This window comes from Crocodylus siamensis, chromosome 10, assembly GCF_052110815.1.
Source record: "Crocodylus siamensis isolate JL-2025a chromosome 10, ASM5211081v1, whole genome shotgun sequence".
In the NCBI taxonomy this organism is placed as follows: Eukaryota; Metazoa; Chordata; order Crocodylia; family Crocodylidae; genus Crocodylus; species Crocodylus siamensis.
Window position 1 is genome coordinate 1,261,406 of NC_143404.1, and position 24,055 is coordinate 1,285,460.

The window sequence follows — 24,055 nt, forward strand, 5'->3', positions numbered from 1 at the left end:
ATATTTTGGTGTTAAATCGATGTTTGCACACTACGGTAAACTTGTAAAATGAAACCATTTATACATCAAGGGAGTTTCTTGGCCAGCATATTTTCTGCCTTCCTTTCGCTGTACTGAAACTATGTTTTTTTTTTAACTTCCTTGCTGTGCTGGAAGGCATTTTCCTTTCCCGACATGGGCCCTTTGGCTAGTAACTTTGGGGCAATGCTGGAAGCCTTGATGGCTCTGGCAAAGGTCTTAAAAATGGGTGAGACTTTTAGGACCTGCTTAAATGCTTTGCTGGATGGGGCCTCTTTGCATATTCCTCACCCACACGATCCGTCACTGGAGCCAGCATGCAAGAGAGTGACAATGTGATGCGGTTGTTGTCCATGCTGCCCGCACCTAACCATGGCTTCTCTTTCTTCACAGGTTCTTCTTGAAATTTTTCCTCAAATGTAACCAGAATTGCCTAAAAAATGCAGGAAACCCTCGGGACATGCGGAGATTTCAGGTCAGTGAGTCACACATCCTTTAATACTAACTGATGGTGGGGAGAAATAATCCAACCTGGTTTAACCTGGTAATGAACTGGAGGGTGCTCAAATGTACGGTGCTTCTCTTAGTTTGAGAGACCCCCCCGGTGATCCTAGAAATGAGTGGGAAGTACCTGGGCGCTCATGGTTTGGATCAGGGCAGACTTGAAGATGCTGCCATCCCCATGGGAAGTCAGAAACCAAAGAGACGTTGCTCTGCTGTGTTGGATGGCTACAAGCATGCTTAAAACATCAACAGGCTCCACGTCTGTTGTCCAATGCAGCATGAAAGGCATCTGTTCATTTTAACGTGAATTTTATAAAGGCCTAATCCTGCAGTCCCCCATGAGCTGGGTCTTTGGTATTTTGGCAGGGGGAAGGGTAGGGAAATATATCCCCACCATTGCAGTTGCCCCTGTCCATAGCAGTAGCCAAGAGTGGTGGTGTCTTGTCCACCACCAGCATTTTGAACACCAGGGCCAACTGGGCTCTGAATCCATCGCAAGCAGCAGCTGCCATGTGTGCTGGTAGTAGCTGGAAATATCTACCCGATGTCGATACAGTCATTGGCCAGCTCATATTGGGTTTTGCTCATGTTGGTACAGTCATTTGCCAGGTCATATTGGGTTTTGCCTAAGGACCAAGTAAAGTCTGGGGGTGGAAGAAGACTTTCCCATGGGAGGAGGAAAGGGGCAGGGGACAACGCTGTTCAAGGGAGGGCAGATCCATGGGGCCTTTTCGCAGGGATTGGGATCGACGCTCGCCTGGAAGCACCAGTGGGTTTGTCCTGCAAACTCCACGGGTCTCCGAAGAGCCGAGAGGACTGGAACGGGGCCCCTGGCTTTCTTCCTTACCCCTCCTCCCGCCCCGGCGCTTAGCTATAAGTGCTAAACGTTATGGAAGCAATGATAACACTTAACACCTATATCTTTTACTGTACAAACATGAACTGGTTAATCCCTCCGGTGCCCTGGCAAGCTGGGGGAGTGTTATTTATCCCTTTGCAGAGAAGCAATGGGGACTTAGCCAAAACTGTGCAGCTGGTCAGCGTAAGAGCTGGGATTACAACTCCAGGAGTCCCTGACGCCCGTCCCGGGGCTCCTTTCTCCGGGCTGCGCTGCCTCTGAGATTTATTCCCACTTATTAACAACGTATTCTCGTGTGAGAGGCGGCATTTCCTCTCAGGGTGCTCTCACCGGTGGGGCGATCTAGCATGAACGGCCGTGTCGGGACCCTGTCAAAGCACGGTTCGCAGTACGCACGCGCCACTGATTTCGTGCTCGCCAAAGCACGGGCTGATTTTCATATGGTAATGCCTTTGCATGTTCCCTCAGAAGAGCAATCAGGAGCCGGTGTAGGTGACTAGGTAGGACATAAGAAAGGTTGTTGATCTCTTGACTCGTAAAGACATTCTGTCATGCAAGCCCAGCCTCACAGCAGTTGAGCTTTCGGTGTGTAAACAGAGACTGCTTAATTACACAGGTCATGTCAATTAGTGTGACCTTAGCATTTTCAAGAAATTAATCACTTTCAGCAGAGCAAAGCACCACTCATACTTTTGTACAGTGTGGGAGAAAGCTTGGAGAAATCTATTAAGTGCCAGCACACGGTTTTTACAGCGGCGGGGCTTTGTCTTGGATTTTTTTGCTCTTTCATTCTAGCAAGAAACTTCTTAAAATAAAGCCAGCGGTCATTGCTGAGTGCAGAAAATTCAGGCTTCACTTGCCATGGCAAGGGCAGGAAAATACCAGGCACAGATGTGCACTGGGCGTGCAGACTGGGTGAAGCCATGACCCCCTCGAAGTCTGCAAAGACAGTGGTGAAATGATGCCAAAGGCCCAAATTTAAAGGACAAGGCTGAGACCATTTTAAATCCTGTCCAAAGCCAGGGAGTGCCTAAAGTAGCTGGGTTTGCTGGGTGTGTAAAGCCCTTCTCTGGGCAGGTCTTGTGAAGCACCCAGCACGTCGGAGCCGTAGCGCGGGTGAGGCCTGCAAGTGCCCATGTCCCATGAGTGATGCTAAGACCGAGATGACATTATGGGGGAACGATGCATGCTGGCTGTCTCACACCCTAAAGCACACAAGACAATTATGCAAATACTTGTGTATATCATTGTTATTAATGAAACCACGACTGCATTGTTGTTGTCCTGGTTTGAATGCAAGCGGCCACGCACCGGGTTTCAATTGAGAGGAAACTTTTGAGGCTGAGTCACCACGAAACCCCCTCGAAGGAGGCATTTATTATGAAAACGCTGAAAGTCACTTTGACATTGTCTCCTCTTCCTCAGCTGAAGCAGCTGACTTGCCTCCACGCGATACTGCCACTCATGTTTGAATTGTCGCCACTTGTGCCTTGCTGCAAATTTGCATAAGAGGCAGAAATGATGCTTCACAGATCCCAGATAATGGAGTTTGGATGTGTAAGGTCCCCTCCCCAGAGAGGGAAGAGGAAGGGAAAAAAAGTAGGGAACGAGCAGAGGGAGCCAGGGCCCCAACTCTACAAAGCAATTAGGCACATAGCCTAACTTTAAGCATGTGGGCAATTTTGTTGAATATGCAGCGCTTGTTAGCTGAAAGTTTGGCATGTTTTTTAAGTATCTCGCTGGATCAGGGACTATTTGAGTGACCAAATTAAGGAAGAAAACAAACTGTACGAAGCAGCCTCCAAGCTGGAATGAAAATAAGGCGATTCCCCATCTCTCTTTGATGCAACCCAGTTACTAGGGGGAAAGCTCCAAGGACCAGAACCGGTGGCTCAAAGCAGATGGCAGCAAGGGACACGTCAGGCCTGGAAATTGTCTCCGTCGGATTTTGGGAACCTTTGCTGTGAGGTGCCGGGGGTAGAAACAGAAATGCCAGGGCACTCCCAGCAAAGTGGAGAAAATTGAAAACACAAGGAGCACGTTATGTCTTAATCAGTTAGCAAAGCTTAATGGACTGTGCTTGAAAACGGGGACTCATGTGATGCTTAATTTTGATGTATTAGGTGATGTGCTACGACAAATAAACAGGCCCAGTATGAAACTGGGATGAACGGTTTGTTCTCCAACCTCCAGAAGTTGGGGTTGTTTTTTTTAATAGCCTTCAAAAACCCCCTCATAACTGAACTATTTAAGAACCAGCAGAATAATTTTCAGAGCAATTGATAGATAGCGCTTGTCGGTGGAGCAGAGCTGTAAAATGATGCGTTTCTTTTTTCATGCCTCCATCTCCTCCGCTGTTGATACAGGGTTTAGATTTGAGATCTATGGAGGGTTGAAGCTCAAGCTCAAAATCATTTTCCGTGTTTGTCTGCCCCAAATTAAAACTGTGTTTTGTTGACAAAATTTGGAAAGGTTTGAGATCTGGCAGGCCTGGCTGTCCCCATGCTTACATTAATATGTCAGCACCTCATTAATCATTTATTAAACTGTAGTTTGCCTTTTCCCTCATGCTATGGCCTGAGTTTTAAGGATGCCTCAGAGCTTTTTCCCCTTCTGGTTTGATTCCCTACCCCTTCCCCAAGTTTTATGATTTCTCCACAAATTAGTTTTAGCACATGCTTTAACTTAAACACATCCCGATAATTTCAAAATCAAAATGAGAAGTGCTGGGGCTTGGGGTTTTTTTTTCAGATTAAAAATATAAGTCTACCTTATAAGCATGTAAGTGCCCTTCAAAATTTAAGTATGCAATTGCAATGCATAAGAAATATGTACAGTGTATTTCTTGTCTCCACATAGTCAGGGCGTTAGTATTTAGGAAAGGCTTTGTGCATTAAATGCTCTTTTCTTTCAGAAAATCCCAGCAAAACAGAGAGAGCGCGTGTTAATGAAATTGTATATTTTAAGAATTAAGCAGAGAGCGTGCGCTGCCACTTACAGGTGCACTATGAATAATCATTTTTTTCAGACAGACAGACAGAGTAACCACTTTTGTCTGCATTTCCTGACACTGGAAACAGATTCTCGTGGGGATTCCTTTTATAGTTTCTTCTGCTAACGACTCCAAAGAGCCAGCCCAATGTGGTCTCTTTGTAGTAAATCAAACTCTCTGTTCAAGAGGTAGGTAGGAAGATACAGTTAAGTCATTTAAAATGTGTCACATCAACAGGTTGTGAAACCTGAAGGGGGGGAAAAAAATGAAGCGGCTGATCCTCTGCAGCTCGACTTACACAAGTAGCGGAGCTCGTCAGTGTTACTTCCTGGAGTAGACTATCCACTACTCCTCTGCGTAAGGCTTTGTAGGGTCAGACCCTAAATTATTATAGTTAATGTACGAGAACTTGTAAGTCCGGCTCCTGGAAACACTCGGTGCTTAACTTCATGCGTGCACTTGCTCTCGTTGAGTTCAGTGGGACTGCGTGCGTGCCGAAGTGTTTGCAGGATCGGGGCCCGCATGTGGGAAATACGGCTCAAGTAGCTCATCGTCTAGGAAGGTCAAGTCCGGTGGCTGGTATGTTCAGTTCTTAGTTTCATTTCTGCACCTACCTACATTTGCCTGGCCCAGGAGGGTCTGACTCCAGCAGACAAGAGCCCGATGTGAAAGTCGGGGGAGCTGAGAGTGGTGAATTGGACCTGAAGTCCCGGTTACAAAGGAGTCACGGCGGTTAGAGGCAGACGTATGAAATCACAAACTATAAATCACTTGCTGTAAGATCCTATTTTATTGAAAATATCAGCTTTATTTTGCCTCTCGTTAATGGAACCCACCCTAGAAACTATGAAACTATGAATGGGCAAGCTATTTTGAAACCCCTACAGTCGTAGAAAAGGAGGTTGGAAGAGACCTCAGGAGGTTGCATCTAGTCCAAACCCTGCTCTTGCAATACAGCACAAACAGATAGATATTTTTTCTCTCCCAATTTGAATTCAGAAGGACTTGCCTAATGCCTATAGTCTTTAGTGCTTGCTTCCTTCCAATTTACCACCCATAAGAGCTCCCAACTCATTTGCTCTGTATTTTCACATCTTGGTCTTGAGGAAAACAACCACAGTAACACCATTCCCGGGCCGTTTCAGAAATCTTGAGATGCAAACTCTTCTTTTGTAGTCCATTGAAGACAAAGTTTGCCTTGCATTTGGCAACTGCCCCTTTGTGTATTTAGGTGGACACCAATAGGTTGAACTGCAAAATATTTAGTTTAGGTTTTCGTGTGTGTGTGTTGTTTTGTTTGATTCGGTTCAAGTGATAAAATTGAATTGCTGTAAGCAATCCTTTAAGTGTCCCCATTCGACCAACTTGGAGAGGTAGCGGCTTCCTGGGAGACTTGAAGCAATGTTTGCCAATCCTTGTAAAGCATTTCACCTCTTCAGAGGCTAAAGCCTCTCAAAACCAAGAACAATTAAAGCAAGAGCCTTTCAGAGTGACTGGGGAATTCAGCAAAATAAATCAGAAATCCTCTGCCTTGACTCTGGAGGCTTGCCTCATTATAAGAGCAGATCTATTAGCCCCCTTGCCATTGTCTTTCATTTCTCAAGTGAGGTGATTCTAATTAAATTAATCTGCATGTCAATCTATCGGTGATCAATCAAAAGGGCTGAGGTCCCCCTTTGCGGCAGTGTGCTTGCGGCTGACAGGGGCTGATAATGGAGGAAGAAATAAACTGTCGAGCAAAGTTAATTAGTCAACATAATAGGTGGATTAAACAGGAGCTGCTGATTGCTGTTTCACATGTCGAAGCATGAGGTGGGAGCTGAAACTGCAATTAACAGACAATTATTATATTTGGTTGTAAGAGGTCGCATGAATAAACATATCTCTGTGGGTTTCAGTTTTAATCCCTGCGCCTGTTTAATATAAGGAGAAGTGTAGGTCATTTCTTCTTATTGTTTTAGGCGAAGTTCTGCGAGGCAGTGCATGCTCCCGGAAAACAGGCGGTCTGCCCACGGCCTAGTCGAGGCTTGAGTTGGGATGCCGCGCCGCATTGGTGAAAGGCTTGCAGAGGAAAAAGTGGGGTAGTGAGGCAGAGGCCAGTAGTTAGGAGAGTGGGAGCCAGAGACCTGGGTTTTCTTCCTGGCTCCAGCCAAATCGCTGCCCCTCCCGATGCCTCTGTGTCCTCCGATCTATCTGGATTGCCAGCTCTGAAACGTCACTGTGTCTGCACCTCCCCAAGGATGAGGAGACCCAGATTTCAGCGGGGGCCTATCAAAGCACAGAAAATAAAAAGGAGAAGTAGGCTGGTGTTTACCGGTGAAGCCCCTGTCCGCGCACGCTCAGCAGACGAGAGTGCCGGGTCAGTCCCGCGGCCCGGGGGACTCCGGCGAGGAGGAGAGGGGAGGGGGACACCCCCGCTCTCATCTCTGCCGCACGAAATGCGTTTTTGTTTTCTTTTATTTTGAACCGATTCTCATTTGCAGTGTCAACAGTGCTATCTACTTCAGCGCCGGCGCTGAAGGATAATTTAGGGTGAAACACAGCCGCCCTTGTATTTGCGGGGGGGGGGGAAACCCTTAATAAAGATCCTCTTGTTAATATGATGGTTAACAGCGTACCGTCTGCCGTACAGCTACAAACTGTGCAGTTTGACTTAAAACTGCATCAAAAGCTTTCGATGCCAAAGACCCACTCATCAATAGCGTCTCTTGTTAGATTTGTACAGCATAAGCACCCGTTATTATGTGAAATGGCTATGCAATTTTCTACAGCACCCAGCTGTTATTTATTTAACTGACTTTATTACACTCTCTGCCTTTTTCTTTCTTTCTTTCGTTGTTTTTAATATATCAAACTGTACATCCGTTTTGCTCTCTCGCTCACAGGTCGTGGTGTCTACGACAGTCAACGTTGATGGCCATGTGTTGGCAGTGTCGGACAACATGTTTGTACACAACAACTCCAAGCACGGGCGCCGGGCTAGAAGGCTTGATCCCTCGGAAGGTACGCCTTCTTATCTGGAACATGGTAGGCATATCATTTTCATTGGTTGGCATTTCTGCTTTAAATGTGGATTTATTTGGTTCCTCTCTCCTCCTTTTCATGGAAATTGTCCTGCAGTAGTCAAAGCACTTCCGGGCCACATGTTAAAAGACTCCCAAATTAAACTGGGGTTTTCACAGTGGCTCAGCACTGGAACTGGGAGCGGGTAGGGAAAGAACAGGATCGTTCTTGTGCAAAAAGGTGTCCCTTGCATCGGTGCAAAAACGCAATGTGCTTTGATCAGCACTGAAAGTGGGGGCTGGATTTTCAAAGCAGTTCAGCTTCCCCATGCAGGAGGACGTGGGTCGATTTTCAGAAAGTGCTCCCCATCCAAATTGGGGCTGGATATTTGGTAGCGGCTGGGTGCCGAGCGCTTCAAAAAGCCTGGCCGCTCCGTTGAGGTGCCTAAATGAGAACGGAGTCCCTTTGAAAATCCAGCTGCCTCGTTAGGTGTCTAGATGAGAGCTCTTGGGTGCTGAGCTGCTTTGAAAACCGGCACCTAATTAATGTTTTATTTTGCTCTTTGTCCTCAAAATTGCTGACTACTACTAAAAAACCAAAAACAAAACCCAGGGGAATTCACCCCCAGCCCCTTTTCCAAGAATTATCCTTTGTCTTGGAAGCTGTTTATAATTCTACACACATCAGGCGCTTGCTCCTCCTTGGAGCTATATCCCCTCAACTTCCAGTGCAGGGACCAGAGGGTGGAAAATCACACCCGGTGCCTCCCGCTGGCTTGTGCCATGAACGTTTGCCATGGAGCTCCTGGGCAATTGAGCATCTTTTTTCAGAATTAGAGGAAACCAGATAAAAATTGTCTCCAGGAAAGTGAATGCCACTCTGAACGATGTTAATGATGTATGCTAATAGAAATAAGCAATAACCATAATAACGGATGAATATGTGAATGTCTGAACACTTGGTAAATTCCCGGTGAAAGAGGATCACGCTCTTCAGCTTTGAATCCTGCAAACACTAACACACACGCTTCAGTTAAGGCGCATACACGCTGACATTGAAGTTTGTGGGGCTACCCACAAGAGTGAAGTTGTGTGCACGGACATATGTTTAGAGCTGTAGTTCACACTTACAAACCTAAAATTCAAAGCTCAGCAGCATTTCTCATTATATAAACATAACTTACATCTGTATTTATTTAGCTCTAACTTTTTATGTAGGCGATGAGCCATTTTCAACCATAATTCATTCTATAGAATTTTTTTTTTATCCCTGCCAACAACCTAATTTAATAAACCAACCACTATCATAATTTTCTCTCAGTTTTTGTAAGGAATGTGCAAACTGAGCTTTTATTAATTAGCAAAAGGCAAGGATACTTCAGCCTGTTCAAGTTTGCTATCTTCATAATATAAATGATGGTGGACGCATCTACACGAGACGCTTACTGCGCAATAGCATGCTGGTCAAAACCCGCGCTCGTATGGTACCGTGCAGTGTTGTTAAGCTACCGCGGAGTAAGCGTCACAAAAAAAACCGTGCACCAGTGCTACTGTGCAATAACTATAGTTACTACACATTTAGTTAGTACTTCATTAAACAAGTAGTAATCTAAATGCGCAGTAATTACTGCACATTAATGAGCATGTAGACACACTCAATCTTCAGATCAATTTAAGACTTAGCTTCCTACCTTATATTTTCCAACAAGACCTCTTTCATGCATACCTGCAATTAAATGAATGCTTATTTTCTCATGCTTGTAAATATTCCTGTTTTCTTATGTACTGTCATGCCAACTCTTTTTGATGCATCTAACATGTCTCCCCCATTCCCTAGGAAAAGTACTCACATGGATATATCTCTGATGATACAATTATGCCTACATTTTCAGATAAACCTTACATACAGTATTTGCCATTAGAAGTCAGCACTTGACGAGAGATACCACACAGTCAGCACAATTATCTCCTGTGTTAAGGGTTGGGGGAAGGGTATTCAATCTACTTCTCAGACACCTCGCGGGCATGTTATGTGGAAACCACTGGCAAAGCCTTCATTTTTAGTGGCGACCACTATGTTAGGAAATTACACTTTCCCTTTAGACATGCAAAACTTTTTCTACAAACCCGTTTTTTCCAAGGACTGCTGAACTCTGTGCACTTTTATATTAAAGAATTAGAGACAATGAAGGTTGAAGGGACCTCAGGAGGTCACATCGAGTCCAACTCCCTGCTCAGAGCAGGACCAGCCCCAACTACATCATCTCAGCCAAGGCTTTGTTTAGTCAGGTCTTAAACACCTCCAAGGATGGAGACTGCACCATCTCTCTGCAACCTGGTCCAGTGCTTCACCACCCTCCTAGGGAGAGAGTTTTTTCCTAATATTCAACCTAAACTTCCCTTGCTGCAACTTGAGCCCATTGCTCCTTGTCCTGTCATCTTCCCCCACTGAGAGCAGCCCAGCTCCGTCCTCTTTGTACCCCCCTGCAGGGAGGTGAAGGCTGCTCTTCAATCCCCCTCGGTCGTCTCTTCTGCAGACTCAATCAGCCCACTTCCCTCAGCTTCTCCTCACCAGTCATGTGCCCCAGCCCCCATATGCATGGGATAGCAATGAAGCCAGCAGGTATTTTTATTGTGAGTTCATAGAAGCAGAGAAGTAGGGTCCAAACATCCAACTTAATGCAACAGTGGATGAAGACTCAGTTGTGTGCGTGTCCACCAAGGTTTTGGAAATCCACCAAGAACTTCAGCCGTCTTCCCGAAACAGAGTCGACCTCTCTCCCCTAGGTCAGGCTTGCACACTGTCCTCTTCCCAAAATGCATTCCTCTTCCTTTTCCTTCTGGACCTCTGATTCAACAGCTCGGATTATCTGCAGTGTCTTGGTATCTCCTGTCTTCAGTGGTACTGGGGGGGAAGAGACCATCTAAATAATGTCAACAGTTTGCCGGGGGGTAGCTGAACTTCCTGGGAGTCCCTTACCCTGGTAGATGGAGTGACCGCTTGGTCTGAGCCACCTTGGCTTGTGGGTTTTGGATTGCAAGAATATCTCTTCATACTCCGCCGAATAAATGGCCCCATGTGCCTATATAGACACTTCAAACCTAGATGCAAATATCTGGCCAGCCCGTGATGAATGCCTGGCTTGATTTGCTTGGGAGTCGAGGGTCGAGGTGGTCACACGGGTGCTTGCTGCTGTTTTTGTGAGATGTTATTAACCTTACATTTTTCTTTGGGAGCCTATGCTGGCAAGCGCTGCTTTAAACATTGAGTTGCATTGTGTGCAGCGCCTAAAAGAGTCTTTGGGTGTCTAAGAGCAGAGCTGGGCAGAAGGTTTTACCTCCCGAGCCACTCTGGAGCCTGGTTTCCCCACACTCCAGTATTTACCATTTCATTTGCAGGTAGCCTGGATTATTTTTGGGTTATCCAACGCATCTATTTATATCCTGCTTGTCAGACAGTAAAAGGCAAGTTCCTTTTAATGGCTCATCTCCTTGCATATAAGTAGAAACCCAGCTCCCCATTTCACATGTGCACACTGTCATCCTTGATACCACAGGGTTAATAAAACTCATCTTTCAAACAAATATATCTATATTTCAAAAGTAATAGCGGCGACAGGCTAATTATTTTATACAGCTCAGTGTGGTATAAATAAGGTAAGCCACAGTAATCTGTGGTTTGTAATAATTATCACTTTTTTTTTGAATTCACAAACAGTTGCATCCTTGCTTGTTTGATATTTCTGGTAAACCATGTGGCTGGTGTGGTTGACCTTGCTAAATTATACATATACAGTAGGATGTATAGAGAAGAGCCAATAGACAAAATCAGGAGACTATATCTGTTTCTGGTTCTTCCCAGGCTGTACATAGGGAAGGGAAGGCCTTTCCAAAATCATTTAAGGACCAAGCTGAGAGTGCAGGGGTATGTAAGAAGCAGCATTCACGCAGGCCTGAAGGGACTCTTTCAGGATTTCTCGCGCAGGAGCAGGTCTGCAAAGTTTCTTGTCCAAACTCCAACATCGCTGCAAGGTGATTTTTCACCTCTCTGGCTGTCTGTACTGAATTGGTAGCCAATTGCAGCATCGGTTTCTCTGTTATTTTTCCTCTCTGGCAGAATGCAGTGCCCTCGAAAAATGATAGTGCCGGAGACCCTGTCAGTTTGCATGCTCTAACACTTTATTATCTAATGATCTAATATGCAACAAGGCAAAGAGGGGGTGCGCATCACTCTGACAGGATGCCTGCGAGAAGTGACTAAATTACTTTATGTACCATTAGCGCTAGCAGCTACAGTGAACTCACTGTGAGCGTTTATGCAAATACTCCTGAATACATTCAAGTGGCCTTGTCAGGCAGGCGACTGACAAGCAGTTTAAATGCTCTTTTTTTTCCTCTTTTTTTCCACCCCCCTTTTTTTTTTTTTAAAGGGCCAGTTTGATTTCTTCTCCCCCTCCCCCCATGTGCGATCCCTGAGGATCCAGGCTGGTCGGTGACAGACTCGATTCTGTTTCATCCTCAACAGCAGTAGCAGCAAAAGAAGACGTGTAGTAGATGAACCTAAGAGAAACCGTGGGACTTGATTTCCCAATTGTAGACACAAGCCGAGAGAGCTGGGATTTCCCTGCCGTGGTGCAGTTCTGGCGTGATTCTGTTACGTGTGATTGTATGATGAAGCCTGTTGTGCATGGTTGGGCTGTTTGCTGATTGATGTGCTCTTGGTTGCAGTCCACACCGTCTTCTGTAGAGCCCAAATCTTGACATGTCATTTAGCTTTTAAAGAATAGGAATCAAATTCTGCTCTGCTTTCCTTGGGAGAGCCCACATTTTATAACCCGCTCCCCCCCATGCCTTTTTTGTGGGTGCCTTGAGTGATCACTTAAAGCAGGACTCCCTGTATTAATATTAGCATGCCTTCTGCTTACAGCAACATAAATCCAGCTAAAACCCCACCAGTTACTACCACCTCGTATCTCCCACTAAAGCATATCTCCCACTAGAGACTGGGGGATGTGAGGGTGAAAGGACTGATGGCTTATTTTCAGACTGCCATTTTGCTTTCTATGTTACATTCAGAATATGGGATTTCCAGCCCACCCATCCTCTTTTAAATCATTCGGATACGGCAATCTGTAGAGTGACCCTCGGTCTGAATGCCCTTAAACCTTGTCATAACTGCCCTGCTTGCAACAGCGCTGTCGAGACTTCGATGGAGCATTCCTCACCTGGGATTTTGCTAGATGTCACTGGCACATCACTTCATTCTTCCTAAGAAATATTTATGAATCTGATTGACTAATTCCTGTGCTGGAGACAACTAGGCCGCAGCATTTAGAACTCAATGGGTGCATCTACCCATCCGCATTTACTGCGCATTAACCGAAATTGTTGCATAGTGCAGGGGTGTGTCTACACATGCCTGCCCGTACTGTGCAGTCAATATGGCGACTTATGCCAACTCGAGCGCAAGTTTGATGCATGTATTTGTGAAATTCCACATGCCTGCCCATACTGCACAGTAAATATGGCAATTTTTGCTGACTTGAGCATAAATTTGATGCCTGCATCATGTTGGTATCCAATTTACACCTGATTAGTTACAGCGCAGTGATGCAAGTGTAGACGCCTTACTGCATAGTAACACTGTGTGTGTGGACTGACTTGGGACTAACTTTAGTCCCAAGTCAGTCCACATGCAGCGTTAATGCACTTTAACACCTGCATGTGAAGACCCCAGCCAATTCTCACTTACTGTGCGGTAATTTACTGTGCAGTAAATTTAAGCCGGCATAAATGCACATGTAGACTCACTTATTGTTAACCTGTGTGAACCTGAACCATATGAGTAAAGTTCTTTTAGCAGCTACCCTTTCACCTCTTAATTCACCCTTCTTGCTTATGTGTGTCCTAATGGGTTAGCTGCTATTGAAGCCAGTAGTATGCAATAATTGCAGTAGGGAAAACGTTACTGAGGCTGAGATATGGGGGTGGTTCTTCAGAAATGGCAGTTATCCTTTGCTTCCACTGGGCTTCATCCAGAAGCTGTTAATCAAACATGGGGACTAATGTAATTTAGAAATGATCCCAGATTAAAGAGACAAACATTGTGTTTGTCTGATTGCGCCTTGTCAGTGGCAGCACCTGGTACATCTGAGTGCTTACATTTTTTCTCTCTTAATTTTTTTTTTTTTTGCTGTGGAAAAAAACCCAAACAGGCCAAAAACCTGAAACACCTGCTTGGATGCTTTTCTGATTAAGGGTGCCAAGAGTTGTATGACAGTAGAAGGCTGCCTAGCACGTGCCAGTTTTTCAGTATTGGTTAGTGAGTCTTTGCAGAAGTAACATGAGGCACCCAGGGGTTTGAAACAAGAGGCACATGATGTCTTCTGTGCCATCCATGCACACACAAATGCATTAGGTTTGGGGTATTATTATTAAGGTGGGAAATTCTAAATATATTAAAATAGATTGGGATTGTTCCTCTTTAAGAAAGGGAATTGGCTTGCAACTCTGTTACTTCTACTTGCTAATTTATTTTGTATTAGGAAAGAATACTGAGGATGGTTGGACAGCTTGAAGCTTACACAAGGGAGAAAAACTTGACTGCAATAACATTGCAAAACACAGATATTAATAATAATAAGTGAGCCTTGATATAGTGAAGGGTTGCAAAACTTCAAGCTGGAAATAATTTTCTTTTTGGTATTTTACATTTGCCAAGTCGTCTTTCTCATATCAGTTCCTTCATAAATGTGGTGACTCATAAATTCAGGACATTTTTTACAATCATGGCTTGCTATGTATGTTTGTAGCTTGACCTCATTGGGTGCATTATATTAACCTCTTCACTGCTCTGAGGATTTGTGCAAGTGAGCACACCAACTTTGGGTTTAATCCAGATCTGTAGTCAGGTGGAGTAGTAGCCTTCTGTTCTTTGAGGGGCAAAATGCAGTCTCTAAATTCTGGGTTTGAATTTTACATGATTTTCCCCAAACAAAATTGATGAATAAAAATAGTACCCCCTCCAGGAGTTCTCTGCAAGCTCCCGGTTGGATTTTAACAGCAAGGGCTATTAATCATTGAAACAGCCACAAGATGTGAGGGATTCTTCATCTCTTGTGGCTTTCTTACTCAAGACTAGATACTAGTTTTAAAAGATATGCTGTAATTCAGACAGAAGTTATGGATGAAATGCATAAATTATTGGGTGTGGGTCTTTGGCCGACGTTATGCGGGACCTTATATATAGTCTTCCATCCTATGATTCACCGAATTAGCGGAGAACAGCACAACCCTAATTTGTACTAGACCCATTTTTGGATAGCTTAAGTCTGTTAATGACATGGCATCTCATTGAGTTGTTCTGAAGAATTTCTGTGAAGGTCACACGAGGCAAGCAACTCTCAGTAGGGCTGGAGCTCTGTTTCTTTGGACATGAGACATGTAAGAGGAATTGAGGGAGAGAAAGAAGTGACTTTCTCCAGGCTGGATATCTCAGAAGGAGGTATGAGAAGCTCTCAATATGCATCTATCCTAAATTGCTCTAAGATTGCTAGTGACTCAGAGTAAACAGTCCTGACTCCATAGCCCTGCCTGGGAGAAGCTCGTAACAACAGCTGGTCCAAATTGGAGTTTCTCAGAAAGAAATATCCACATGTGTTTGTGTTGTCAATTAAAACAAAACAAAAAATTCAAATGGTCCCATTGACAGCATTTCTGAAAAACACTTTTCGATGAATTTGGTTATGGAATCCTGAAATTTCAGTTGTGACAGTTCATTTCAGTATTTCTTTTTGGAAATACTTAAACTGTTGTTCCGTATCGCCACAGGTCAGTAGTACACTCTTCCTCCTGAGATGTCGTGAAATAATGCACGATAATAGCCATAAAATGTACATGACATTTTAAAATTCTGAAATGAGATTCTGGATTTTCCGAAGTGAAAGTTAGTTTTCTTTGGACGGTTCACAAAATCATCGTTTTCAGTTAGAAGATTTCAGTTTCAGCAAAACAGCATTTTTTTAGTAAAACCAAACACAACAAAAGACTGCAGAAATGAACATTTTCCAAGAAGTGCTGTTGATATAATGGGAGGGCGCTGTGTTCTGCTCTGTGAATATTGGAGGTGTTCCCCCCAACCTGCCTGGAATCGGAGCAAAATTATATTCAGAGAAAAACTGTAGTTACTGCATTTGGCTGAGACTTTGCAGCTACAAGAACATCAGAACATTCAGTAGCACTCAAGCAGGTAATGAATATTCATAAGTAATGAGCATTCATTACATTTCAATTTGCTTTGCTGGCTGCCATGTCACTGATACAATGTCATCATGGGGGATACGAATGAGAAATATTTGAGGGGTGTTTTGCCATTCAGTGGTGAAGTTTTTCAGACTTTCTTTTTCAACGGGTCCCCAGAATGTGCACACCGCTGGATTACAAAGTGGCACATTATTATAGTGTAGCTTGCTTCCAGAGATTTAACGAGCAATCAAATCCTTCTGTTCGATAACTCTTCATTAGAAATGCGTGTCTGCTGTTGCTCTGGTCAAAAGATGATTTCTCCCCCAACGCTTGTCTACTTAACTTTGGACGAGAATAGAAGTTGGTTCTGTGTACTTTGTTGGAAAGAAAAGTCAGGATCTCCTCAAGTACCTGTATTTTGGGTAAATCCAATGTCTTTTATTAGACCAACTATTTAGTAAAAGATACTGGATTTACCCGAAGAACCTTGTCTGCCTATGTCCTCAGACCAACATGGCTACAAATAACATCCCTTTATTTTGGGTGCCCATCTTAAGGGTGCCTGATTATCAATCCTCAATGCTTTGTATCAGACCACTTTTAATGTAGTTCAAGTTGGACATCCTTCAACTAAGTCAGCTCAATCTTACTAGGCAAACAGCTTTTGAAAAGCTTAGCAAGAGAGTCCCATTCTTTTCCCATTGAAGTCAATGGCAAACCTCCTCATTGGACATGTCTACATGTTCATTAATGTGCTGTAATTACAGTACATTAAGTTTAGTACCTGTAATACTAAGGCGCTACTGCACATTAGTACAAATGAACGCTTTTTTTGGTGTTGCTCAATGCTCGTTGGAGGAAATGTACTGCATATTAGCACAAATGAATACTTTTTTGTGACACTTAATGCTCGTTGGACTAATCTACTGCACATTAGTATGGTTTTTGCCAGCTGTGCTAATGCGCAGTAGAATTAGTCCGTTGGGCACTAAGCGTCTCATGTAGACGTGCCTATTGAGTCCAAGGACAACAAGATCAGACACTCAGCTGACAGCTTGGCTTGGATGAACATTTGTTTCCACTTTGTCTCTCTCTATAATTGTCATTATCCTCTTAATCCACACCTTAAATAATGCTGCTTTCCCCCCCGCCCCCTTAAATCTGCAAGTTGGTTTCAGCTAAAACAGTTGTCCAGGGTTCAATGAGCGTGGAAATCGGCATCAGGATTCAGTTGTACCAACCATGAAACTGTTGCAGAAGGTAGCATTAGTAGGGGTTGTGGCTCCAGAGTGAGTGACTCTGATGCAAATTACAATCTAAATGTTATTAATTATTTATTTTATAAATGGGGACAGACCTAACCTAAAGTATATGGAAGGCCTGGAAAAACTCCAGTTGACTTCATTGGTCTGTAGATTGGTCAAATGTATTCAACCCCTTTTGGAAATATTTATGCATTACATGAACTTATCTAACGTACCACACAACAAAATTCAGGGGCCAGGCACTGATACATATCCTGCTGGTGATATGCCTCACTATACATTGTAATATCACAGCCATGCTGCAGTGCTTCCCTACCTAAAGTTTTCAAGATGTGCAGAAATGTTAGGGGAAAATGTTGCGATGTTTTGCTCATGAATATTAAGCATTTTGATATAATGATTCCACACCTCTGAAATTTTGATTTTTCATGGTCCTTCAGATGTGTTATCCTAGCCTAGCCCCATGCATAATTATAAACGAGAGAAAATGTAGCAGTAGCAAAAGTAGTTTTACAGGGGTGGGACCAGATGCAGTAGGGTAATGATCTTTGATGTTTTCCTTTCGCACCATGCAAGCAAGAAAGCAGAAAGGAAAAAAAAGGGTCCAATTCCAGTCTCACACCAGTTTTGCATCTCTGTTTTTGTTAGCTGACTTGTCTGAAATTAAGCAGACACTCAAGCGCTTTGCTGAAGTCAAGCCTCTGTGATTGCATCTCACTCGAGAGGTTTAAAAATTGTCTTTAGTAACTTTTCAAGAAAGGACGTTCAAAGCTGTGAGTGAAGGGGAGGTGTTAGTGATGTTCAGGGCTCCTACCTGGCCTTTGTGCTTTGAAACATCTGCCAATACTTGCTGTGATGTGCAGGTAGTAACCACATGTGCCTAGTACGTTTTCTCCATCACATCAGTATCTTTGCTGACTCTTGAGGGACTAGTTTTTTGAGCAGGATTTTGCCCACTGGAAAAAGCTCTCAAGATTATCTGTCTTCTGCCTTCTATTTTCTGAGCTGTGCCAATCTGCTTTGTCAATACTTTGCTTGATTCGTTTGGGGGGGGGGGGAGATTTTCAAAGCACAAAGGCTTAGCCTCACTGTGCTTTTTCTGAAGCCAGTGATGAAACTCCTATCAAGGGAGAAGAGTTGGTTATTACCTCTGTGTGTTTTTAAACATTTTATTCCAGACTTCCTTTTTCTGGTAAGTGGAAGCTTTGTCTTTTTTATACATAAGTTTTTTTCTGCATTCCTCCGTTCAGTGAATTTACAGCTCTCTGATGCACGCCCTCACCTAGAAAGCAAGAGTAATGTAACAAACACTAATTTATGACCTCACTGAAGGAACTGGGTATGTAGGGGAGGCTGGTTTTAAAACAGGCAGTAACATTTTCAAAAGCCAAGGAAACCCTTGGATCTTAAAACCCATTTTCAGAAGTGAGTTCTGCACTTAGCCCGACATTTTCAAAGGCAAGCAGTGATCTTTGGCTCTTTGCTGTACTGAAGCACTTTCTGAAGTCATTTTCTGGGTGTGAACATACAACCCCCCTTTTTCTCCCCCCCCAAAATTCAGAAGTTGCTTCTGAACAGCTTGGTCATGGGGCCAGATTTTCAAAAGAGATTTAGGATTTCCAAAAGTGGTTGGGTCCTTTCTGTATCTATTTGGGAACTCTTGAAAAAGAAGCTGGTCCATACCTACATCTTTAAGCATGTCAATACCTTTAACAATCTGCCTCCAACTCTCATTGGAAGTCGTTAAGGCGCTTACGAAAAGGACTCTAGGGCCATATTCCTGTTAATCATCTGTGGGTGTAAGAGGGAATAAGGGCATGATATGCAGTGGTTCAAACGCTGTTTTGGTAACTTTTTTACAGTGTTGTGGTGACTGTTTAAAAGGTTGCGCATACTTGACACGAGAGCAAAGCGCATTTCCTTTAGGAGTCCCTGTGTTTGCAGAATGGCAAGCAGACAGCAGAGAATTCCCCTGATGTTGAGGTCTGAGCACAGTTCACTGAGCTGGTCACTGCAAATCCAGGCCTGCATGTGGAATTCATGGGGCTGAGGTTATCTGATCCTTGCTGCAAAGGAAGGTCAAAACTCAGAGGTAAATTTTAGGCATAACCAGAAAGCTGCTCATATTTCAGTACTGCCGTTTGTATTTTCTGGGTCGGGATTTGAGGTCATAGCACCGCGGCATTGTACATCCAGCTTGGAGCTTGTTGCTAAAGATTTTCAAGCTCTTGGACGATGAGTAGAGAGTGGGGGGAAATCTCTGATTAGATTCATCCCTCTGGAGAATTATCCTTTTAAAAGTTGAAACAGCGTAGTTTGTGAGCTTGAGGCAGCATCTACCCTTTTCTGCCTCCTAGCCAAGACCCCTAGCCCTTGCCTGGTGTCCCTGGGTGCTACCGCACGTTAAGTAAATAAATAATAAAATAACATGACTTTATCAGCTCTGCTGAATGAGCAACTTTTCTACACGTGTGCAGGCGTGGGTCCAAAGCAAATCTACTGCTCACATTTTCAGTGTGCTGGTTTTATGTGGTGTCATTGCTGGACAGATACTACCACCTATAAATATATTTTTATGCTTGTTTTTGCAAGCAGAGCCCAAATGATTGGAAGGAGGTGCTTGACCCCTCCATTCACTCTTGCACAAAGAACAGAGGAGGCAACACTATGAAAGACACTGCAGAGCAGACACAAGGGGCTCTCAGTCTTGGGGAAGTAATGAAGGATTCTTCTGAAAATGCAATTCAGGTTATGTTGCCTGCATTGCTGTCCCGCTGCCATGACAAACAGGGGCTGTGCATTATACTGCATTCCTGCCGAGGGCGCAGGAAAATAATAATAATATCACTTGAATCACTTTGTTTATTTTTCTGATTCACTCCTCCCCACCTTCGTGATTCATTAGTTTGTAGCACTTTTCTGGCTAGGAAAGCACTCGAGGTAAGCCTTCGGACCATTGGGGTGCTTTTTCTGCAGAAAAGCCAGGTTCCCTACCTCCTCCTCTGGCCCAGCGCCTGGAAACCCGGGGCCATCCATCGGACCCTGGTCTCTGTTGGCAAGTCAGCCTAATCTGTCTCTCTGAGTGCGCCTGAGCTGAATTTTTGCACATGATGAATATGCATCGTAGCTGCATCTGGCAGGCTGCAACAATGAATGCAAAAGCCTGTGTCGTTAATAGATAATAAAAGCAGAAAGCAACTTTAATGGGAATAAATGTATTTTCTTTTACAGGGTCTGATATTTTTTCTCTCTCTTGGTCTGTGACTTGAGCGAGACAGGAATAACAGAAATAACAGCTACCTACACTGCGTGTGCGTGCGTTTGAGCTGCAATGATAGCTTCAAAGTAAAATTATATCATACATTCTAATACTCTAATAGATTGCAAAGATGAAGCGCTTCACTACTTTGTTTAGTCATGCCTTCATCTATAAATTTATGGCAGTATTATGGTTTAATGAATTGAACAAGTCCCAGAACAACAACAAAAATCTTTTTTTGTTTGTTTGTTTGAATTTAGGTATTGCATACTTTGTTCTTCAAAAGAATAATAAAAGCAATATGTTTCTTTAGTGCAAAAACTTCAGGCTAACCTCATATCACATTACTAATCAAGTGCTCAAGGGTGTGAGTGTGTGCGTGTGCGCGCGCGTGTGTGAACTGGCACTCTTAGTCATGCTACTAGACATTGAAAGGCTAAAAAATCGTGTTCTTATAGGCACAGGCAAACCTCAGAGAACAGATGGAGCAGAGTTCAGCACAAAGGTTTAATCCTATCAGGATGATTCCTGTATGGCCATCTGGATAATCCAGCGCACAAATTCAGCGCCTGTTAAAAATACGACTTAGGCCAAGATTAACGTCACAGATTTTCCACTAGACTTGTTCATATTTGACTTTATGATTCTCAGGCTCCGGAAAATTGCATTAGAGTGCATCCTCTGATTTATAAGAAAAATCGGAACAGGGTAAGAGCTCTAAGGGCACTTGAATTTTCCTTGCAGAAACTGCACGCTGGTCCCTCCCCACCACTCCTGCAGTTTGCTTTGTATTTCTCCATGGATTGTGCAGTGTCTGAGAGATGATTAGCTCCAGCTTTCTCTTGTGGGCTGCCCTCTCTGAGTCCTCCTTAGCAAAGAGCATTGGGCTAGAAACTCATTTGAGTCAGAAAACCTGTGTTTGCCAAGAAGAAAGAAATGACTTATTTCTTGTACAATCTGAGGCTAATGAACTTATCATTGTTACAATAAATATCCCAATAAGCTGCTTACATAATTGATTTCTTTTCTTTTTTTTTTTTCTTTCCTGGAATAGGTTTAGGGAATTTTTTTCTCCCCCCTCTTTGCAATAGTGTATCTGACAGCAGCATTGCAGGGAACATAATCCGTTGTTAATATTTGATTTGATTTGATTCTGGGCTAGAATTAGAATTATATCTGTTTATTTTTGAGTGGCTGTGAGGAGATTATTGGAAAATGTGTGTCTGCAGCCCAACTTCCTGCATCTGAAGAATTTAAGACTGCATTTGCATGAAAAACAGGTTTTCCATGTTGCAAAGTAATGTTATATATTTTGCAACATTTTTTTTCCATGGGGGCCATGACACTAAATGGGGACCTCGTTATCAAGACTTTGCACCTTGAAACTCTTCCAGTAGAGAGTTAAGTAAGGAGCTGTCTCTTCCCCCTTCGATGTCAGGGAATAGGACCCCTTAATTAAGATGGTCCCTTCCAGTCCTGTGCATCCCTGTTCTGAACCCAGGAAATGTTTGCTGTCCTGGAGCCAGATTTATTTGTCACCCGGGTGCTGTGGAAGCCGGCATGACTGTGATTCTTCCAGCTTGCAAGGGACTAGAAACTACCCTCTTCCCCAGAAAGCGAGTGCTAGCAAATAATGGGTTTAGAAAGGTTTCATCCCTTTCCCCAGGCCCTGATTGGCTTTAGCATATACTTAATGTGAAACGTGTGAATACTCCCACGTGCACTGATAAGGGGCTGGGCACGTGGGGCATACAAGAGAATACAGCTTGCTGTAAAAAACTCAGCATAGTTAACCTTGGGTTCAAGCCTTTGTGGGGACATGTTTACTGGCTTAAAATTGATGGTGTTGGTTACACTGGCTTAAAATTGGCTATATTGGCGTAGTTTAGGTCTGTAGCAATAGCAGGAGAAGCTAAACCCACATAAATCAGGTCAGTGTCAGAGGATCCTCATGGCTTTTTGCATCAGTTGAACCATGGTGGTTTCAAAGCAGGACGATAGCTGAAGGTGTGTGCCTCATACCTTAGCCAGATCTTGAACTTTTCTTCCTTTTTAGTCTCCTATTCGTAAGGGCAAAATCATGGCCTTGCAACTTCAGAGCATGTTCACCTCCCCCTTGCTCTAGTTGACTAGGTGGTGGTGAGGGTCTCTCTGATGATGCCCCTCTTTGAATCTGAGCTTTAGCCCCCCATGTGCCCTAACCCACTTTCAAAAACAGGGTGAAGGGAGTGAAGACAAGGATGTGGAGTACCTCTTGGTGCTATGCCACCCTCATCCCCTCATACAGAACCAACCATAAGTTACTGCTGCTGAAGTAGTGGGTGAGAAGGTTGTTTAGGGCCACTTTTAGTCCTCCAGTCTTAATAGTTAAGGCAGGTCATTGTGTGTGTGGCCACTGGCACCTCACGTGGAAATGATGAGTAACACACCTTCTGTTATTGAGCGCAGCCTTATTCCTCCCTTGCCATTGTGTGTCTCAAACCAAGGGTCAGAAAAGGGAAGAAAAGGGGTTCATCCAGGAGAGAGGAGTGCAGAAGCACTGCCAAAATGTGATTGCATTAGTAAAAGCTTCAGCAAGGACAAGAGAGGAAAACAGGGGTTTGAGTGTGGATCAGAGGTGGTGTTTTACACTAGGGGATTTCCATCACCAGTTCCCACCAAACAGAAGCAAAGCATTCTGGGAGCAATGATGCTTCAGCTAAAACCCTTAACCTCATTATGTAAAAAAAAAATATATTGAGCTACCCATCACACCCAAATCCCACGGCAGGATTACTGTATTTATTGCAACACGATTTCACTGGTGTCCATGTCACAGACAACCAGTGGGAGGTTGCCATTTTGGGCCCAATGTGGTCATCTCTAATGCTTGCAATGCCCAAATGCCACGATGCCTCAAACAGGGGAGTGGAAGGAGTGGGGCATTGTGACCTCATGCATGTGTTACATAAAGCTACAGAAGTAATCTTCTCAAGAGGGAAACCTCTGTTACCCTGTTTCCTGCATGGCAGCTGCTTATTGTCAGAGCTGAATAGGAAAAGGAGCAGGCCGTGATATGAAAGAGGGAAGCAGGAAGATCATCATTTTACTAAGATAAACAGCAATCTCACTGTTTAGCTTAAGACTGAAGATTTAGTGTTGTGGGTGCTGTGTGTAACACATGCTGTCCCATGCCCTATCTTCCCAGTCTCAGTGCCTCGCATTTTAGGACGGATCCTGTAGACACGGTAAAGTCAAATTCAAATGCTTGCAAGTCTCTTTGGGGTAAAGCAAATGCGTAGGGGGCCTGGTTGGGTGAGCAGGCATTTGGACTAAGTACAGATGGTTAAAAAGCCCGAGAGTGAATTGATTGCGGAGATGGGACTGGGACTAGCTTCCTGGATCAAGGACAATGACAGGTCCTTTTTTAAATACATAGGGAGCAAAAAGAAGGTACCCGGTAACATGGGGCCCCTGCAAGACACGCTAGGAAATCTGGTCATCACACCAGATGACAAAGCTAACCTATTTAACGACTTCTTTGCCTTCATTTTTCTGAGCAGGGACCGGGTCACCCCCCACACCAGGACCCCCGTAGGCCCCAGGGGAGGCACACCCAGGCCAAGGGTCAGTGAGGACCTAGTCAGGAACCTTCTGGAAGGACTGGACATATTTAAATCAGCTGGTCCAGGCGATCTCCACCCCTGAGTGCTGAGGGAATTAGCTGAGGTCATTGTGTGACCCTTGGCACGGCTGTACAAGCACTCGTGGGGCTCTGGTGTCGGGCCAGAGGACTGGAAGAGGTCCAGTGTGGTTCTCATCTTCAAAAAGGGGAGGAAGGAGGACCTGGGGAACTATAGGCCAGTTAGTCTTACCTCAATCCTGGGTAAACTTTTTGAGAGAGTTATCCTGGCACATGTCCACAAAGGGCCA

At 44.1% G+C, this 24,055-nt stretch overlaps 1 protein-coding gene across 9 annotated transcripts in view; it reads left to right on the plus strand.

The window, feature by feature from the left end:
* The window catches only part of EBF1 (EBF transcription factor 1), a 300,604-nt gene that overhangs the window by 186,280 nt on the left and 90,269 nt on the right, over positions 1–24,055 (plus strand). For 5 of the 9 annotated variants that reach the window (XM_090020868.1, XM_090020869.1, XM_090020870.1 and 2 more), the window contains exons 7-8: positions 412–493; positions 7,259–7,400. In XM_090020868.1, coding sequence (XP_089876994.1) covers positions 412–493; positions 7,259–7,400 — 224 coding nt within the window. The remainder of the gene's footprint in view (positions 1–411; positions 494–7,258; positions 7,401–24,055) is intronic. The other 4 variants (XM_090020873.1, XM_090020871.1, XM_090020866.1 and 1 more) reach the window with 1 other exon arrangement.